The sequence below is a fragment of the Chlorocebus sabaeus genome, chromosome 1 (genome assembly GCF_047675955.1).
Source record: "Chlorocebus sabaeus isolate Y175 chromosome 1, mChlSab1.0.hap1, whole genome shotgun sequence".
Lineage (NCBI taxonomy): Eukaryota > Metazoa > Chordata > Mammalia > Primates > Cercopithecidae > Chlorocebus > Chlorocebus sabaeus.
Genome location: NC_132904.1, coordinates 46398443 through 46413173, shown reverse-complemented (window position 1 = coordinate 46413173; position 14731 = coordinate 46398443). Strand labels below are relative to the sequence as shown.

The window sequence follows — 14731 nt, the reverse complement described above, 5'->3', positions numbered from 1 at the left end:
CTCCTATCAGAAAATTCAGGAAATTTTGGCATACTCAAGGGCTTACCAAATATATTTCATAATATACCCCACAGTGGGAAAGTACTGGTACAAATTAGAGATGGAGGAGGGCGGGCTAGGCAATGGAATCAGCAATAATACAGGCCCAGAGGTAAGTATGATAAGAAAACAAACAATTGAGCTGGGCACGGTGGCTCAAGCCTGTAATCTCAGCACTTTGGGAGGCCAAGGCGGGCAGATCACATGAGGCCAGGAGTTTGAGATCAGCCTGACCAACATTGTGAAACCCCGTGTCTACTAAAAATTACAAAAATCAGCCGGGCGTGGTGGCGCGTGGCTGTAATCCCAGCTACTCAGGAGGCTGAGGCAGGAGAATCGCTTGAACCCGGGAGGCGGAGGTTGCAGTGAGCTGAGATCACCCCACTGCACTCCAGCCTGGGCGACAGAGCAACTCCGTCTCAAAAAAATTTTTTTTAATAATTAAAAAAAAAAAAATCGCAGGGCAAGTGAGCGCGCTTGTAGTTCCAGTCACTTCGGGAAGCCGAGGTGGGAGGATTGCTTGAGCCAGAATGTCAAGCTGCAGGGAACCATGATCACGCCACTGCCCTCCAGCCTGGGTGACAGTGAGACTCTGTCTTGAAATATACCAAGGCAAACAAACAAACAAAAAAACCAAAACCAAAAAAACAAACCACCGACAGTTCTTGGGTATGGCTGAGACTTGAGATGAGATGCCAGTGGGGTGGGCAGTAGGAAGTGCAGACTAAGATGTAAATTTGAACTGAAGGCCTGAGAGGCCAAGGCTTCACTGTGAGTGAGGAGCTGGTAGGCTTAGCAGCAGAGGGAAAAGCAGCGTCAAGTTTTGGAGGTCACTTGACTTAGGCAAGAACAGACCGACTGACTGCTAGGCATTTTCTTCCTTTCGTTCAACAAGTTTTGTGGAGTAACGATTATGTGCCAGAAGCTGTTCTGGACACTGAGAAACAGGGATGAAGAATAAACAGATGCAAGCCTTCCTGAGAGTAACCTCCCCAGGTTTCATGGATGAGGAAACTGAAGGTCGTCCTGACTCCGTCATGGCTCCGACCCAGGGTTGTGTGGCTGGAGGGCAGCACCTCACTTAGAAGTTCCAGTGCACGTGGAGCAGTCTGCAGGTCGGCTGTCTGGCTGCGCGCGCCGCCTGGGCCTCTCCAGTGCCCCGCCTGGCTCCGCAGGCACCCCCAGCCCGACCCACACGTGGGTTCCCGCACGTCCGCCGGCCCCCCCCCCCGCTGACGTCAGCGTAGCTGTTCCACTTAAGGCCCCCCCCCGCGCTCAGCTTAGAGTGCTGCAGCCGCTGCCGCCGACTTCGGATCTCATTGCCGCGTGTCCCGGACGACCGCCTGACGTGCATTCCCGGTACGGTAGGGCCCTGCGCGTACTGCGCCGGAGGGATGGGCGCGTAGAGCAAACTGCCTCTGGCTCTGCTGGCCTCCGCTGCTAGCGAAGGGGTTCCTACTCCCGGGAGGTATAGGAGCTGCTTCCCAGAAGCGCAGCCCCGAGAGCTCGGGGGTGGCGCACACCACGCGTGTGTTCGGAGCTCGCCGCGCTCTGCTTTTGCTCTAAGCGGGAACCATGGCTTCTGGCCGTGCTGGGGAACCGAGGAGGTGGCCACACCCAACCAGGGGTTGAAAGCCCGGGTGGATGCGGAACAACGAGATGATAGGCCTTAAGGGTGGGGCATGCCGCTGGGCTCGAAATCGGCGGGCAGTATAAAACTCGAGGTCCAGTTCCCGGAGCCCATAGAGCCAAAAAAGCCTCAGCTTGTCCGGGGCGGGTTCTTGGAAGCCGGAAAGCGGCTGAGTACCACGCGGCTTGCATTTTTCTCTTGGGACGCTCGAGAGGTGGGCTCCCTGAGGGCAGCTGCTGCCTGCAGATTATAGGGAGCACTTTGCGCATTTTTTAAGGAGCTACTGGTGTATCTCGGGCTGCGTTAAGCACGGCGCATGCAAAGATGAAGCAGGCAGCATGCCAGCCCTCCCGCACCTCACGACGTTCAGTTGAGTAGGATCCGCCGGTACCAACTTTAACAAATGGGGAGACCTAAAGCCAGGAGACAGTCAGGGATCTCTAAGTTCCCAGTGAGTAGGCGGCAGAAGTGAGGAGTAGAACTCGTTTTTGCATGTCTCTCGCCGCTAGACGCACCCTTCCCTCACCCCATGCCCTCCCACCTCCGCTCCTACATTGAAAGTAGCATTGGATCCCGGGGCCGTTAGTGAAGCTAGCAGGTGTCCGCAGGAACTCCTTTCCCCGTGCCAGGCTAGAAACCTTACAAGGCTGTCTAGAAATAGCAGTGATTTGTAAGGAGAGACCCGACTCCAGCTTGGTGGCTCTGGGCTGCCTGCCTAGAGGTCCTCTCAGGTTTTTGCCCTTTGGAGTGGTGTCAAAACTAGACGTGATACTTTGGGGATGCAGCCTGTGATATTCCTTCCAGCGAATGCAGTGCAGGGTTGGATTAACACGGTGGAAAGAATTCGAGGGTTCCATCAAGTAGCTATTAACTCTAGGGCTGCAGGCCTCAGGTCCTCTGCAGCTATTTCTACACTCCCTGTACTCAAACAATTTCTTCATACTGGGCCTGACAGGCCTTTGCAACAAGGATCATGGTAGAAGCCACACCGTGCGCCTCCCTCTGGGTTGGTTAACAGGCCCTGGTTTCTAGTATTGAGATTTAAAGTCTGGCGCTGACTGCGCGCCAGGCCTGGGAGGCTGCCAGCTAGGCTTCACGTTGCTCGCGCCTGCTTCGGGGCATTCATTAGGTCTGAAGTCTGAATCCCAGCTCCCTCCGTCTCACCCACTGAGCTGGATAGCTCCAGATTGCCTCTGCTTAAGGGCGGGGCTTCTCAGCCTTCTGCCGTCTGGCCCGTTGCCGGCTTCCCAATGGCGGGAGGCCGCTAGGGTAATCGGCTTCGCCCCTGCTCTCTGTAATGCGCATGCGCACGCACACAAGTTTCCTGGGCCCGCCCATCTTCCGGATTTGGGCGGGACGTAAAAGCAGGGCGGTCTGAAGCCGCAGCTATTAGTCTGATTTCCGCCCACCTTTCCGAGCGCGGAGAACCACAAAGTGCGCATGCGCGCGGATCACCGGAAACGCTTCAGTGCCTTGGTCTCGAGCTTTGTGGCAGTTAGTGGCTTTTCTGCACTTACCTCTGGTTTTTACTTGAAGCCTGGCTGTGTCCTTGCTGTAGGAGCAGGAGTGGCTCAAAGTGATCTTGTCTGAGGAAAGGCCAGCCCCACTTGGGGTTAATAAACCGCGATGGGTGAGCCCTCAGGAGGCTATACTTACACCCAAACGTCGATATTCCTTTTCCACGCTAAGGTATGGGCCTTCACTCTTCACCGACCCTGTCATTAGGCCTTTCAACTCTCTTTTGGCAACCATTAGGTTTTTTTCCCCTCCCTTTTTAGTCATCTCTTGTGATTTTATAGTGGCAAATACCCCGAAGGAAGTAAAATAGCTTTAAAAAAAATCTCTTGGTTAACAAACATTAAAGAGGATGTAGTGACACAAGTGTTTTTCCCCCTATAGATTCCTTTTGGTTCCAAGTCCAATATGGCAACTCTGAAGGATCAGCTGATTCATAATCTTCTAAAGGAAGAACAGACTCCCCAGAATAAGATTACAGTTGTTGGGGTTGGTGCTGTTGGCATGGCCTGTGCCATCAGTATCTTAATGAAGGTAAGTGAGAATCTACCACACTGGAAGCCCATACCTTGACCCCGTCCTCTGCCCCCACTCCCACCCCTAGAATTGTATTATTACGTTTCATATAACAATATTTAGATTTATGCACTCATTCAGATAACTTTCTGTGAAACGAAGTTTGGAAATATGATGATACACCAAAAGTGTATCTGAAATTAAAAACAATCAAAGGTCATCAGGCTGGAGACTCAGTTCCTAAAATTCATTATTCTGTATTAACATGCATGGATTGACTACCAATGAAAAGGAAGGGTCCATGACTGTAAATGAGCCAAAATTCTTTTAAAGTGATTTTTGAATTGAAAATGACACATATGGTAAAATTATATGGGAAATCTTAAGTTCTCCTACCCAAACCTCATTGCCCCTGTGCCTTAGGTAGCAATTTTGTTATCAATTATGGAACTAAAATTTAATTAGAAAAAAGAGAAATTGTGAGTAAAGCACTGCTTATTACACTATTGAAACCTGATTTATATTTAAAAGAAATTGAGGCAGCTTACCACATGAAAATGTCTAAGGCCGGGCGCGGTGGCTTACGCCTGTAATCCCAGCACTTTAGGAGGAGGCCGAGGTGGGCAGATCACGAGGTCAGGAGATGGAGACCATCCTGACTAACATGATGAAAGCCCATCTCTACTAAAAATACAAAAATTAGCCGGGTGTGCTGGCACACGCCTATAGTCCCAGTTACTTGGGAGGCTGAGGCAGGAGAATTCTTTGAACACAGGAGGTGGAGGTTGCAGTGAGCCAAGATAGCACTACTGTACTCCAGTCTGGGCGACAGTGAGACTCCATTTCAAAAAAAAAAAAAAAAAAATCTGAAGTTCAGATGTGGAGTTTCTAATACAAATGAATTCTGGGTTCTGAATAGAAATGGATTCAAGTGAGAAGGGACTAAAGGCAGAAATGAGCTATGAAAAGGCCTTGTAACAACATGGGCGACTCTACACGTATGTTCTTAGGAAAGGCCACATAATACACAAACTTTTATTCCTTACCCACTTGATGAGAAATTGATGCTGTTTTCCGCACCTACAAACCACCTATGGATTTTCTCTGTGATGGCCTCTGGCTCAGGTGTGGGTAAGAAAAGTAACTGCCACTCATTATATTGATTTAGGGATAGATCTACAGCGTGAATAACTTTTTTGGTAATGATAGACCACATCCATTTGTATTAAAGCTGTTATTGGTGCTCCTGGCCTGAAATGCACCTATTAACTTTTTTAGAGTTGCAACTATAAGGATTTTTTTTGCCAATATTATACACTGCACAACCTTTTTATCCATAACTGTTAGTATTGGTTCATATATGGAATCAACCAGGGAATAGTTCAGATTCCATCTCTGAAAGATGGGTGGAAATCAGACTTTTTAACTTATTTTTTGAGACGGAATCTTGCTTTGTTGCCCTGGCTGGAGTGCAGTGGCACGATCTTGGCTCACTTCACCTCCTGGGTTCAAGCAATTCTCCTGTCTTAGCCTCCCGGGTAGCTGGGACTGCAGGTGCCCACCAACACACTCAGCTAATTTTTGTATTTTTAGTAGAGATAGAGAGATAGGCCTTCACCATATTGGCCAGGCTGGTCTTTTTTTTTTTTTTTTTTTTTCCTGAGATGGAGTCTCACCCTGTCGCCCAGGCTGGAGTTCAGTGGCACGAACTTGACTCACTGCAGGCTCCGCTGACTGGGTTCATGCCTTTCTCCTGTCTCACCCGCCCGCCACCACGCCTGGCTAATTTTTTGTATTTTTAGTAGAGACGGGGGTTTCACTGTGTTAGCCAAGATGGTCTTAATCTACTGACCTCGTGATCTGCCCGCCTTGGCCTCCCAAAGTGATGGGATTACAGGCGTGAGCCACCGTGCCTGGCCTGGCCAGGCTGGTCTTGAACTCCTGACCTCAAGTGATCCGCCCGCCTTGGCCTCCCAAAGTGTTGGGATTACAGATGTGAGTCACTATGCCCAGCCAGAGTATTTACTGATTTCAAGTCTTGATACTGGTCAATATCACCTAGTTAAATGAATAACAACCTAACATTGGTGTGTAGGATGGAATTTGAGAGAGTAGATAGAGCAGTTTTATATAATTGAAAGTTATTCTAGCAACTGCCAATCCAGTGTTCTGCTTCCACATCTACAGTGGTGGAACTCCTATAGAGCTTGCTTCAGTGGGGAGACAGGGCTGGAGAGAGGGTCAATGGAGTAATCTGTAAGTCAGCTTTTGAAATGGGGTGCCCTCTACTTTGAAGTATATCTTGATACTGTACTAATAAAGTAACAGAACTCTCCTACGCCAGAAATACAGAAATTTTTCATGCTCCTCTTAAAATCTAGACGTGGCAATTTTCCATTTAACTAAATATTTTATGTCTTTTAGGACTTGGCAGATGAACTTGCTCTTGTTGATGTCATCGAAGACAAATTGAAGGGAGAGATGATGGATCTCCAACATGGCAGCCTTTTCCTTAGAACACCAAAGATTGTCTCTGGGAAAGGTTGATTTCAACAAGTTTATATTATAATCCATGCGACTTAAATTCTTTTTTCAGATGGTCTCTCTTTGTTGCTTAGGGTAGAGTGCAGTTGCACAATTATGGCTCACTGCAGCCTCGAACCCTGGGCTCAAGCAATCCTCCTTCCACTTCATTACCCTCTCCCCCTCACAAAGAAGCTGGGACTATAGGGCATGCTACCATGCCCAGCTAATTTTTTTACTTTTTGTAGAAATGGGGACTCACTGTGTTGCCCAGGCCTATCTTGAACCACTGGGTTCAAGTGATCCTCCCTCATTAGCCTTCCAAAGTACTGGGATTGCAGGTGTGAACCACTGTGCCCAGACTTAGACTTAAATGCTTTATCAGGCTTGAAATCCTAGCTCTTTGAAGATTTTGTTTTAAATGCAGGGTACAAGAACCTGGGAAAAATTTCACTTGGGTGACTGTGAATATCAAAGTTTCAATTTCCAGTAAATGGTTTAAAATAGAAATCCAACTTGTCCATGCTATGGAAACCACCTGAATTAGAATGTAATGAGTAAAGCTTAAACCTTAGGTCTGTATTTAACCACATTGTGTTACTTTCTTGCCCCCACATTCTTTCACAGGCACAACACAAAGTTGAGAATAGGGTAAATAAATGAGTGTGTTCCGCCAGTATTCTTGACTTGACCCTTTCACTCTTAACAGCACCAGTCAAGAAACCTGAATGTGACCCCAAATAGTATCTACTTTTGTACCTGAAAATCACTGGCCACCTCGCTAATGGGCAACTCCCTTCATTGCTGGCTTAACTTTCTTGTGCCATAGGGTATCTAGAAGCAAAATATGCTTGTTAAGTGTAAAACTGTCTCTGCTTAGAAACAAGTCCCCCTACCACCACCAGCACCACCACCACCACCAGCACCACCACCACCACACACACACAGACACACACACAAATTGCCTGTTCCTGGACTGATAGGACACGAGTTAAGTAAAAACAGGAGTATGGAAAAGTGTGAACGTTGAGCTTAGGTAACAAAAATTTTGAGGATATGTAAAAAATTAATAGGAGAATCAAATAATAAACTTGATTCCCTCCACCTCCCCCTAATTGCAGTTACATAACGTTACAACTCGACTAAAACTAGAATACAAGGAAGATATTGACATGCTCTTCCTCCATTTAAGAAATGATAATGATAAAACTCTAAAAACAACAAGAAAGGTCTGTGGGGCACTTATGGAACAAATTTTTGCTGCTTAGGTAAAATTTATTCTAAAGGCCTTAATCTGGTCATTTCCCTTTTCTCTAGACTATAGTGTAACTGCAAACTCCAAGCTGGTCATTATCACGGCTGGGGCACGTCAACAAGAGGGAGAAAGCCGTCTTAATTTGGTCCAGCGTAACGTGAACATCTTTAAATTCATTGTTCCTAATGTTGTAAAATACAGCCCGAACTGCAAGTTGCTTATTGTTTCAAATCCAGGTGAGCCTTTTAACTGCGTAAAAATTGACAAGCTGTAGTAAAGCTGATAGTATATGATATGTGTGTATATATCTATTTTAATATTTTAAAATATTATTTTAAAAATACATATTTTGAGACGGAGTTTCGCTCTTGTAGCCCAGGTTGGAGTGCAGTGGCGCAATCTTGGCTCACTGCAACCTCTGCCTCCTGGGGTCAAGTGATTCTCTTGCCTCAGCCTCTCAAGTAGCTGGGGTTACACGCGCCTGCCACCACGCATGGCTAATTTTTTATATTTTTAGTAGAGACAGGGTTTCACAGTGTTGGCCAGGCTGGTTTTGAACTCCTGGCCTCAAGCAGTTCACCTGTCTCGGCCTTCCCAAGTGCTAGGATTACAGGCATGAGCCACTGTGCCCAGCCACGCATGTTTATTGATTCGTTTATTTTTCATGTTTCACTTCCCTTCTAAGGAGATTTGTGCTTTTTGGTTTTTTTTTAATAATTAATTTTAAAACATTAAAGGGAATACAATGCCTTTAAATGTAGTTGGAGCTTAAAATTACCTGCCCAAGATCTTGGATAAGGGATAAGTTTGTGAATAATTGCTATTCTCTTTTTTTTTTTTTTTTTGGGATAGTCTCACTTTGTAGCCCAGGCTGGAGTACAGTGGTTTGATCTTGGCTCACTGCAACCTCTGCCTCCTGGGTTCAAGCAGTTCTCCTGCTTCAGCCTCCCAAGTAGCTGGGATTACAGGCACGTGCCACCATGCTCGGCTAATTTTTATAGTTTTAGTAGAGACGGGGTTTCACCATGTTGCCCAGGCTGGTCTCAAATTCCTGAGCTTAGGTGATCCATTTGCCTCGGCCTCCCAAAGTATTAGGATTACAGGTGTGAGCCACTGTGCTCGGGCCCATAATTGTCTCTTAGTTGATACACAGTTTATTTTCATAAAACTGTTACTATACTTTTTTTTGAGACCATGTCTCACTCTGCCACCCAAGCTGGAGGGCAATGGGATGATCATGGCAGCTTTGACCTACTAGGCTCAAGTGATCCTCCTTCCTCAGCCTCTTAAGTAGCTAGGACTACAGGTGTGCACCAATATGCTGGGCTAGTTTTTTAAGGTTTTGTGTAGAGATGGGGTTTTGCTATGTTGCCCAAGCTGGTCTTGAACTGCTGGCCTCAGGCAGTCCTCCCACCTCAGCCTCCCAAAGTGTTGGGATTACAGGTGTGAGCTCTCATGCCCAGCCAAAACTATACTTTTTGAATACTAATGGACTTGATATACATAGTGTAGAGGCTTAAAAAATATTAACAAAATTATGGGTTAGCCATGATCAATATCAAGATCCATACAAAGCCATATATCTGGAGTAGCCTATCATTATCTAACAATCACCTAGTATCTGCTTAACTGTTTTCTTCATAGTAAGGATATCTTTTTGTGTATGGGGAGGGATAATGGGTGACTTTTATTTTCTCCTTTTTCATAGTGGATATCTTGACCTACGTGGCTTGGAAGATAAGTGGTTTTCCCAAAAACCGTGTTATTGGAAGTGGTTGCAATCTGGATTCAGCCAGATTCCGTTACCTGATGGGGGAAAGACTGGGAGTTCACCCATTAAGCTGTCATGGGTGGGTCCTTGGGGAACATGGAGATTCCAGTGGTAAGCATAAGTTATTTTCTTTTTGTTTTTGAAAAGATTATATAAAAAGTCGATGAGCATTGTATTATTCAATTAGAGCTTAATCAAATATCCATTCAGTAGGATAGAATGGTTTCCTGAAAACTAGTATTTTATATAATTATATGTTAAGAATTGTTAAGATTGTTGCCATTTTATATGACATTTTATGGCGAGGGGGATGGGGAATGAAATTTCTCTTCTTACCGTGGATATCTTAAGACTATAGTTCTTAGGATGACTTCAGTCATTTAATATCACAGCTGTTTATACTTGACTTGTACTGCCTGGCCCTGAAAATGTCAGCAAATCCAAATGGAGTGCACAAAAGTTATATTATTATCACATTTGAAAAATGTTATGATTTGGTTCTGTATGCTAAGAAAACCCCCCTTATGTTCTCATACTATCTTTATATTTCAAATATACGTGGGTTAAACATTTCAATTGGCCAGAGAAACAGGTTAGAATACAGTGAAAATTCTTAGTTTTATATAACATAAGTAAATGAAAATCTAATCTAAAAATGAGTAATGACTACTTTAGTAGTCTTGACCATCTACCAAAATTGAGTATTCCTCCTCCGAAGATAAGAGTTAGAAAAATGAATCATAATTACTAATCTGTTGGTACATGAAAATAGATGTAGTCTGTACTGTTTCTTTTAGTGCCTGTATGGAGTGGAATGAATGTTGCTGGTGTCTCCCTGAAGACTCTGCACCCAGATTTAGGGACTGATAAAGATAAGGAACAGTGGAAAGAGGTTCACAAGCAGGTGGTTGAGAGGTAATCTTTTAATTTGGCAACACAGAATATTAAGATTTACTGTTTTTATTTAAAAGTTTAAAATTGTAATAGCATTTGCATTTGAGAACTTTTTGTTAGAGAGAAAACTTGAGGTTTTTTTTTTTTTTTTTTGAGACGAAATCTCGCTCTTTCGCACAGGCTGGAGTGCAGTGGCGCAATCTTGGCTCACTACGACCTCCACCTCCCAGGTTCAGGCGATTCTCCTGCCTCAGCCTCCTGAGTAGCTGGGACTACAGGCATGTGCCACCACACCCGGCTAATTTTTTGTATTTTTAGTAGAGATGGGGTTTCACCATGTTAGCCAGGATGGTCTTGATCTCCTGACCTCATGATCTGCTTGCCTCAGCCTCCCAAAGTGCTGGGATTACAAGTGTGAACCACCATACCTTTTTTTTTTTTGAGACAGCATCTCACTCTTGCCCAGGCTTGAGTAAAGTGGTACCATCTCTGCTCACTGCAACCTATGCCTCCTGGGTTCAAGTGATTCTCCTGCCTCAGCCTCCCAAGTAGTTGGGACTACAGGCGTTCACCACTATGCCCAGCTAATTTTTGTATTTTTAGTAGAGACGGGGTTTCACCATGTTGGCCAGGCTGGTCTCAAATTCCTGACCTCAGGTGATCTGCCCGCCCTAGCCTCCCAAAGTGCAGGGATTACACACATGAGCCACCTTACCTGGCTGAGAAAACTTGTTTTCTTAAGCTTTGTTAAGATCATACTATAAAAACGTTCTTTAAAAAAAAAAAAAGAATGGGCCTCACCTTGCAAGGCCCAGGCCCCAAGGCCCTAGGATCACTTGAGCTCAGGAGTTCAAGACCGGCCTGGGCAACAGGGTAAAACCCTGTCTCTGCAATAAATACAACAGTTAGCCAGGCATGATGGTGAACTCCTGTGGTCTTAGCTACTCAAGGGGCTGAGGCAGGAGGATCCCCTGAGCCTGGGAGGTCAAGGCTGCAGTGAAGCGAGATCCTGCCACTGCACTCCAGCCTGCTAGCCTGGGTGACAGAGTGAGAGCCTGTCTCAAAAGAAAAAAAAATTATTGAAATAGGGAAGCTTTCAACTTGGTGGCATTATTTACCTTTGTGGTCCTGTGTGGACCTCAGGTCTATAGAATTAAGAAACGAATCATAATCTTTAGTTCATGACATAGTCTCATGATTGGTCAAGCAAGGCCCTCTTGTTTGTATTTGTTTAATTAAATAAAACCTGTGAACCCACCACCCAGCTCAAGAAAGAAACACTGATGATATCTGTCAAATAACATTGTTGAATCAGAATTTAGTATTCCGCTGGTGTTTGGAAATAAATGGATTCTGTGTTCTTTCCCCCAGCTATCCCTCTGTCCCCCTCACGCTCCCACTTGACATAATCTTGAGTTAAGAATGCTATGTTGTCTTGGATTTCTTTTTAAAATTCAATATTATATTTTTAAGAATTATCCCATTTTTTTGTACAAGTAGCGATAGTTTATTTTTTGATACCTGTGTAATATCCCATTGTATCAGTATACCATGATTTATCCATTCTTCTGTTGGAGGACACTGGAAAGATTGTCATGTTTTTGCTGTTACTAACAGTACTGTTAATGAACATCCCTAGCGTACATGTGCAAGAGTTATTGTTGGTATAATGCAACATTTTGGCATTATTTACTGTAAAACATGTGTTAATGAAAACTTTGTTTTTCTTTCTTTCTCCCACCCTGCTTTTTCTGCCCTGACCTATGGTTTCCTACCCTCCAGTGCTTATGAGGTGATCAAACTCAAAGGCTACACATCCTGGGCCATTGGACTCTCTGTAGCAGATTTGGCAGAGAGTATAATGAAGAATCTTAGGCGAGTGCACCCAGTTTCCACCATGATTAAGGTAGGTCTGTGTAGTGATACACTGTATTTGAATGCTTTTTCCTGGCCTTTTACAAAGATTCTTCTGAGAAAGATTAATACAAGTCTTCCATTACTGACTAAAGTGAAATAAATTAATGGACCCACAGCTTTCCTTTTTTGAAAGAAATGGTTGAGCTTTAGGATTAATGTCCACTAGGCCTGTTCAACACATAGATACTTGATAATTTGACTACAAAGAAGTCTCATTCAATTATGCTGAGGTAGGTGGAAGACTGTAAAAGAAATAAACTATTTTTCCATTGGGGAAAATAGAAATTATATTCAAGTTAGCATTCTGTTACTATTTTTAATGAATGACTTTATTTTATATTATTCATTAAGTCATAACTGAAAACCTGGAAAGGAATTTCTCCCTATCAAAGTTTTTTATTTTTTTGAGACAGTCTTCTATCGCCCAGGCTGGAGAGTAGTGGCCAATCAATTTTTGTATTTTTAGTAAAGACGGAGTTTCAGCCGGGCACGGTGGCTCAAGCCTGTAATCCCAGCACTTTGGGAGGCCGAGACCGGTGGATCATGAGGTCAGGAGATCGAGACCATCCTGGCTAACATGGTGAAACCCCGTCTCTACTAAAAAAAATACAAAAAAACTAGCTGGGCGAGGTGGCGGGCGCCTGTAGTCCCAGCTACTCGGGAGGCTGAGGCAGGAGAATGGCGTAAACCCGGGAGGCGGAGCTTGCAGTGAGCTGAGATCGGGCCACTGCACTCCAGCCTGGGCGACAGAGCGAGACTCCGTCTCAAAAAAAAAAAAAAAAAAAAAAACAAGACGGAGTTTCACCATATTGGCCAGGCTGGTCTCGAACTCCTGACCTCGTGATCCACCCGCCTTGGCCTCCCAAAATGCTGGGATTACAGGCGTGAGCCACTGCACCCTGCCTCAAGTTGTATTTTAAAATCTTCATAATTAGGCCACACGCAGTGACTCACAGCTGTAATGCCAGCACTTTTGGAAGGCCAAGGGCAGGAGAATCGCTTGAGCCCAGGTGTTTGAGACCACCCTAGGCAGTATAGTGAGACCTTGTCTCTATTAAAAAAAAAAAAAAAAAAAAGGGCCGGGTGCAGCAGCTGATGCCTGTAATCCCAGCACTTTGGGAGGCCAAGGGGTGGATCACCTGAGGTCAGTAGTTCAAGACCAGCCTGACCAACATGGTGAAAACCTGTCTCTACTAAAAATACAAAATTAGCTGGGCGTGGTAGCACAAGCCTGTAATCCCAGCTACTTGGGAGGCCGAGGCAGGAGAATCACTTGAACCCAGGAGGCGGAGGTTGCAGTGAGCTAAGATCACACCACTGCCCTCCAGCCTGGGCAACAAGAGCATAACTCCATCCAAAAAAAAAAGCGGCTAGGCTCTGGCTTATGCCTGCAATCCCAGCACTTGGGGAGGCCAAGAGGTGGATCACCTGAGGTCAAGAGTTTGAGACCAGCCTGGCCAACATGGTGAAACCCCGTCTCTACTAAAAATACAAAAATTAGCCAAGTGTGGTGGCGCACGCCTGTAGTCCCAGAAGGCTGAAGCAGGAGAATCACTTGAACCCTGGAGGTGGAGGTTGCGGTGAGCTGAGATTGTGCCACTGCACTCCAGCCTGGGTGACAGAGCGAGACTATGCCTCAAAAAAAAAAAAGCTTTAAAATTATAGAGGCTGTAAGTCTTGAGAAACCGTAGAATGCATAGACAAAATGTAAGATTCTTTTTTTCATTTCATCTTCAGGGTCTCTATGGAATAAAGGATGATGTCTTCCTTAGTGTTCCTTGCATTTTGGGACAGAATGGAATCTCAGACCTTGTGAAGGTGACTCTGACTCCTGAGGAAGAGGCCCGTTTGAAGAAGAGTGCAGATACACTTTGGGGGATCCAAAAAGAGCTGCAATTTTAAAGTCTTCTGATGTCATAGCATTTCACTGTCTAGGCTACAACAGGATTCTAGTTGGAGGTTGTGCATGTTGTCCTTTTTATCTGATCTGTGATTAAAGCAGTAATATTTTAAGATGGACTGGGAAAAGCATTAACTCCTGAAGTTAGAAATAGGAACGGTTTGTGAAATCCACAGCTATATCCTGATGCTAGATGGTATTAATCTTGTGTAGTCCTAAACTGGTTAGTGTGAAATAGTTCTGATGCACCACTGCCAATTCTGTACATGCTGCATTTGCCCCTTGAGCCAGGTGGATGTTTACTGTGTGTTATATAATTTCCTGGCACCTTCACTGAACATGCCTAGTCCAACATTTTTTCCCAGTCAGTCACATCCTGGGATCCAGTGTATAAATCCAATATCGTATGTCTTGTGCATAATTGTTCCAAAGGAGCTTATTTTGTGAACTATATATATCAGTAGCGTACATTACCATGTAACATAAGAAGATCTACATATAAACAATACAACCAACTATCCAAGTGTTATACCAACTAAAACCCCCAATAAACCTTGAACAGTGACTACTTTGGTTAATTCATTATATTAAGATATAAAGTCATAAAGCTACTAGTTATTATATTAATTTGGAAATGTTAGGCTATTCTTGGGCAACCCTGCAACAATTTTTTCTAAAAGGGATATTGACTTTTAGCAGAGGATGTAATAGTCAACTGAGTTGTACTGGTACCACTTCCATTATAATAAGTCCCAAAGTATTATATATTTG

General features: G+C 44.7%; 1 protein-coding gene across 1 annotated transcript; it reads left to right on the top strand.

Moving 5' to 3' along the window:
• Nucleotides 1–3214: 3214 nt before the first annotated feature.
• On the top strand, nt 3215–14525 carry LDHA (lactate dehydrogenase A). The gene is given in 9 exon segments (XM_073017835.1): nt 3215–3358; nt 3569–3718; nt 6125–6242; nt 7541–7714; nt 9187–9360; nt 10047–10164; nt 11926–12049; nt 13798–13933; nt 13936–14525. Coding segments are annotated over 9 exon segments (1179 nt in total). The 5' UTR covers nt 3215–3295; the 3' UTR covers nt 14058–14525.
• Nucleotides 14526–14731: the final 206 nt, after the last annotated feature.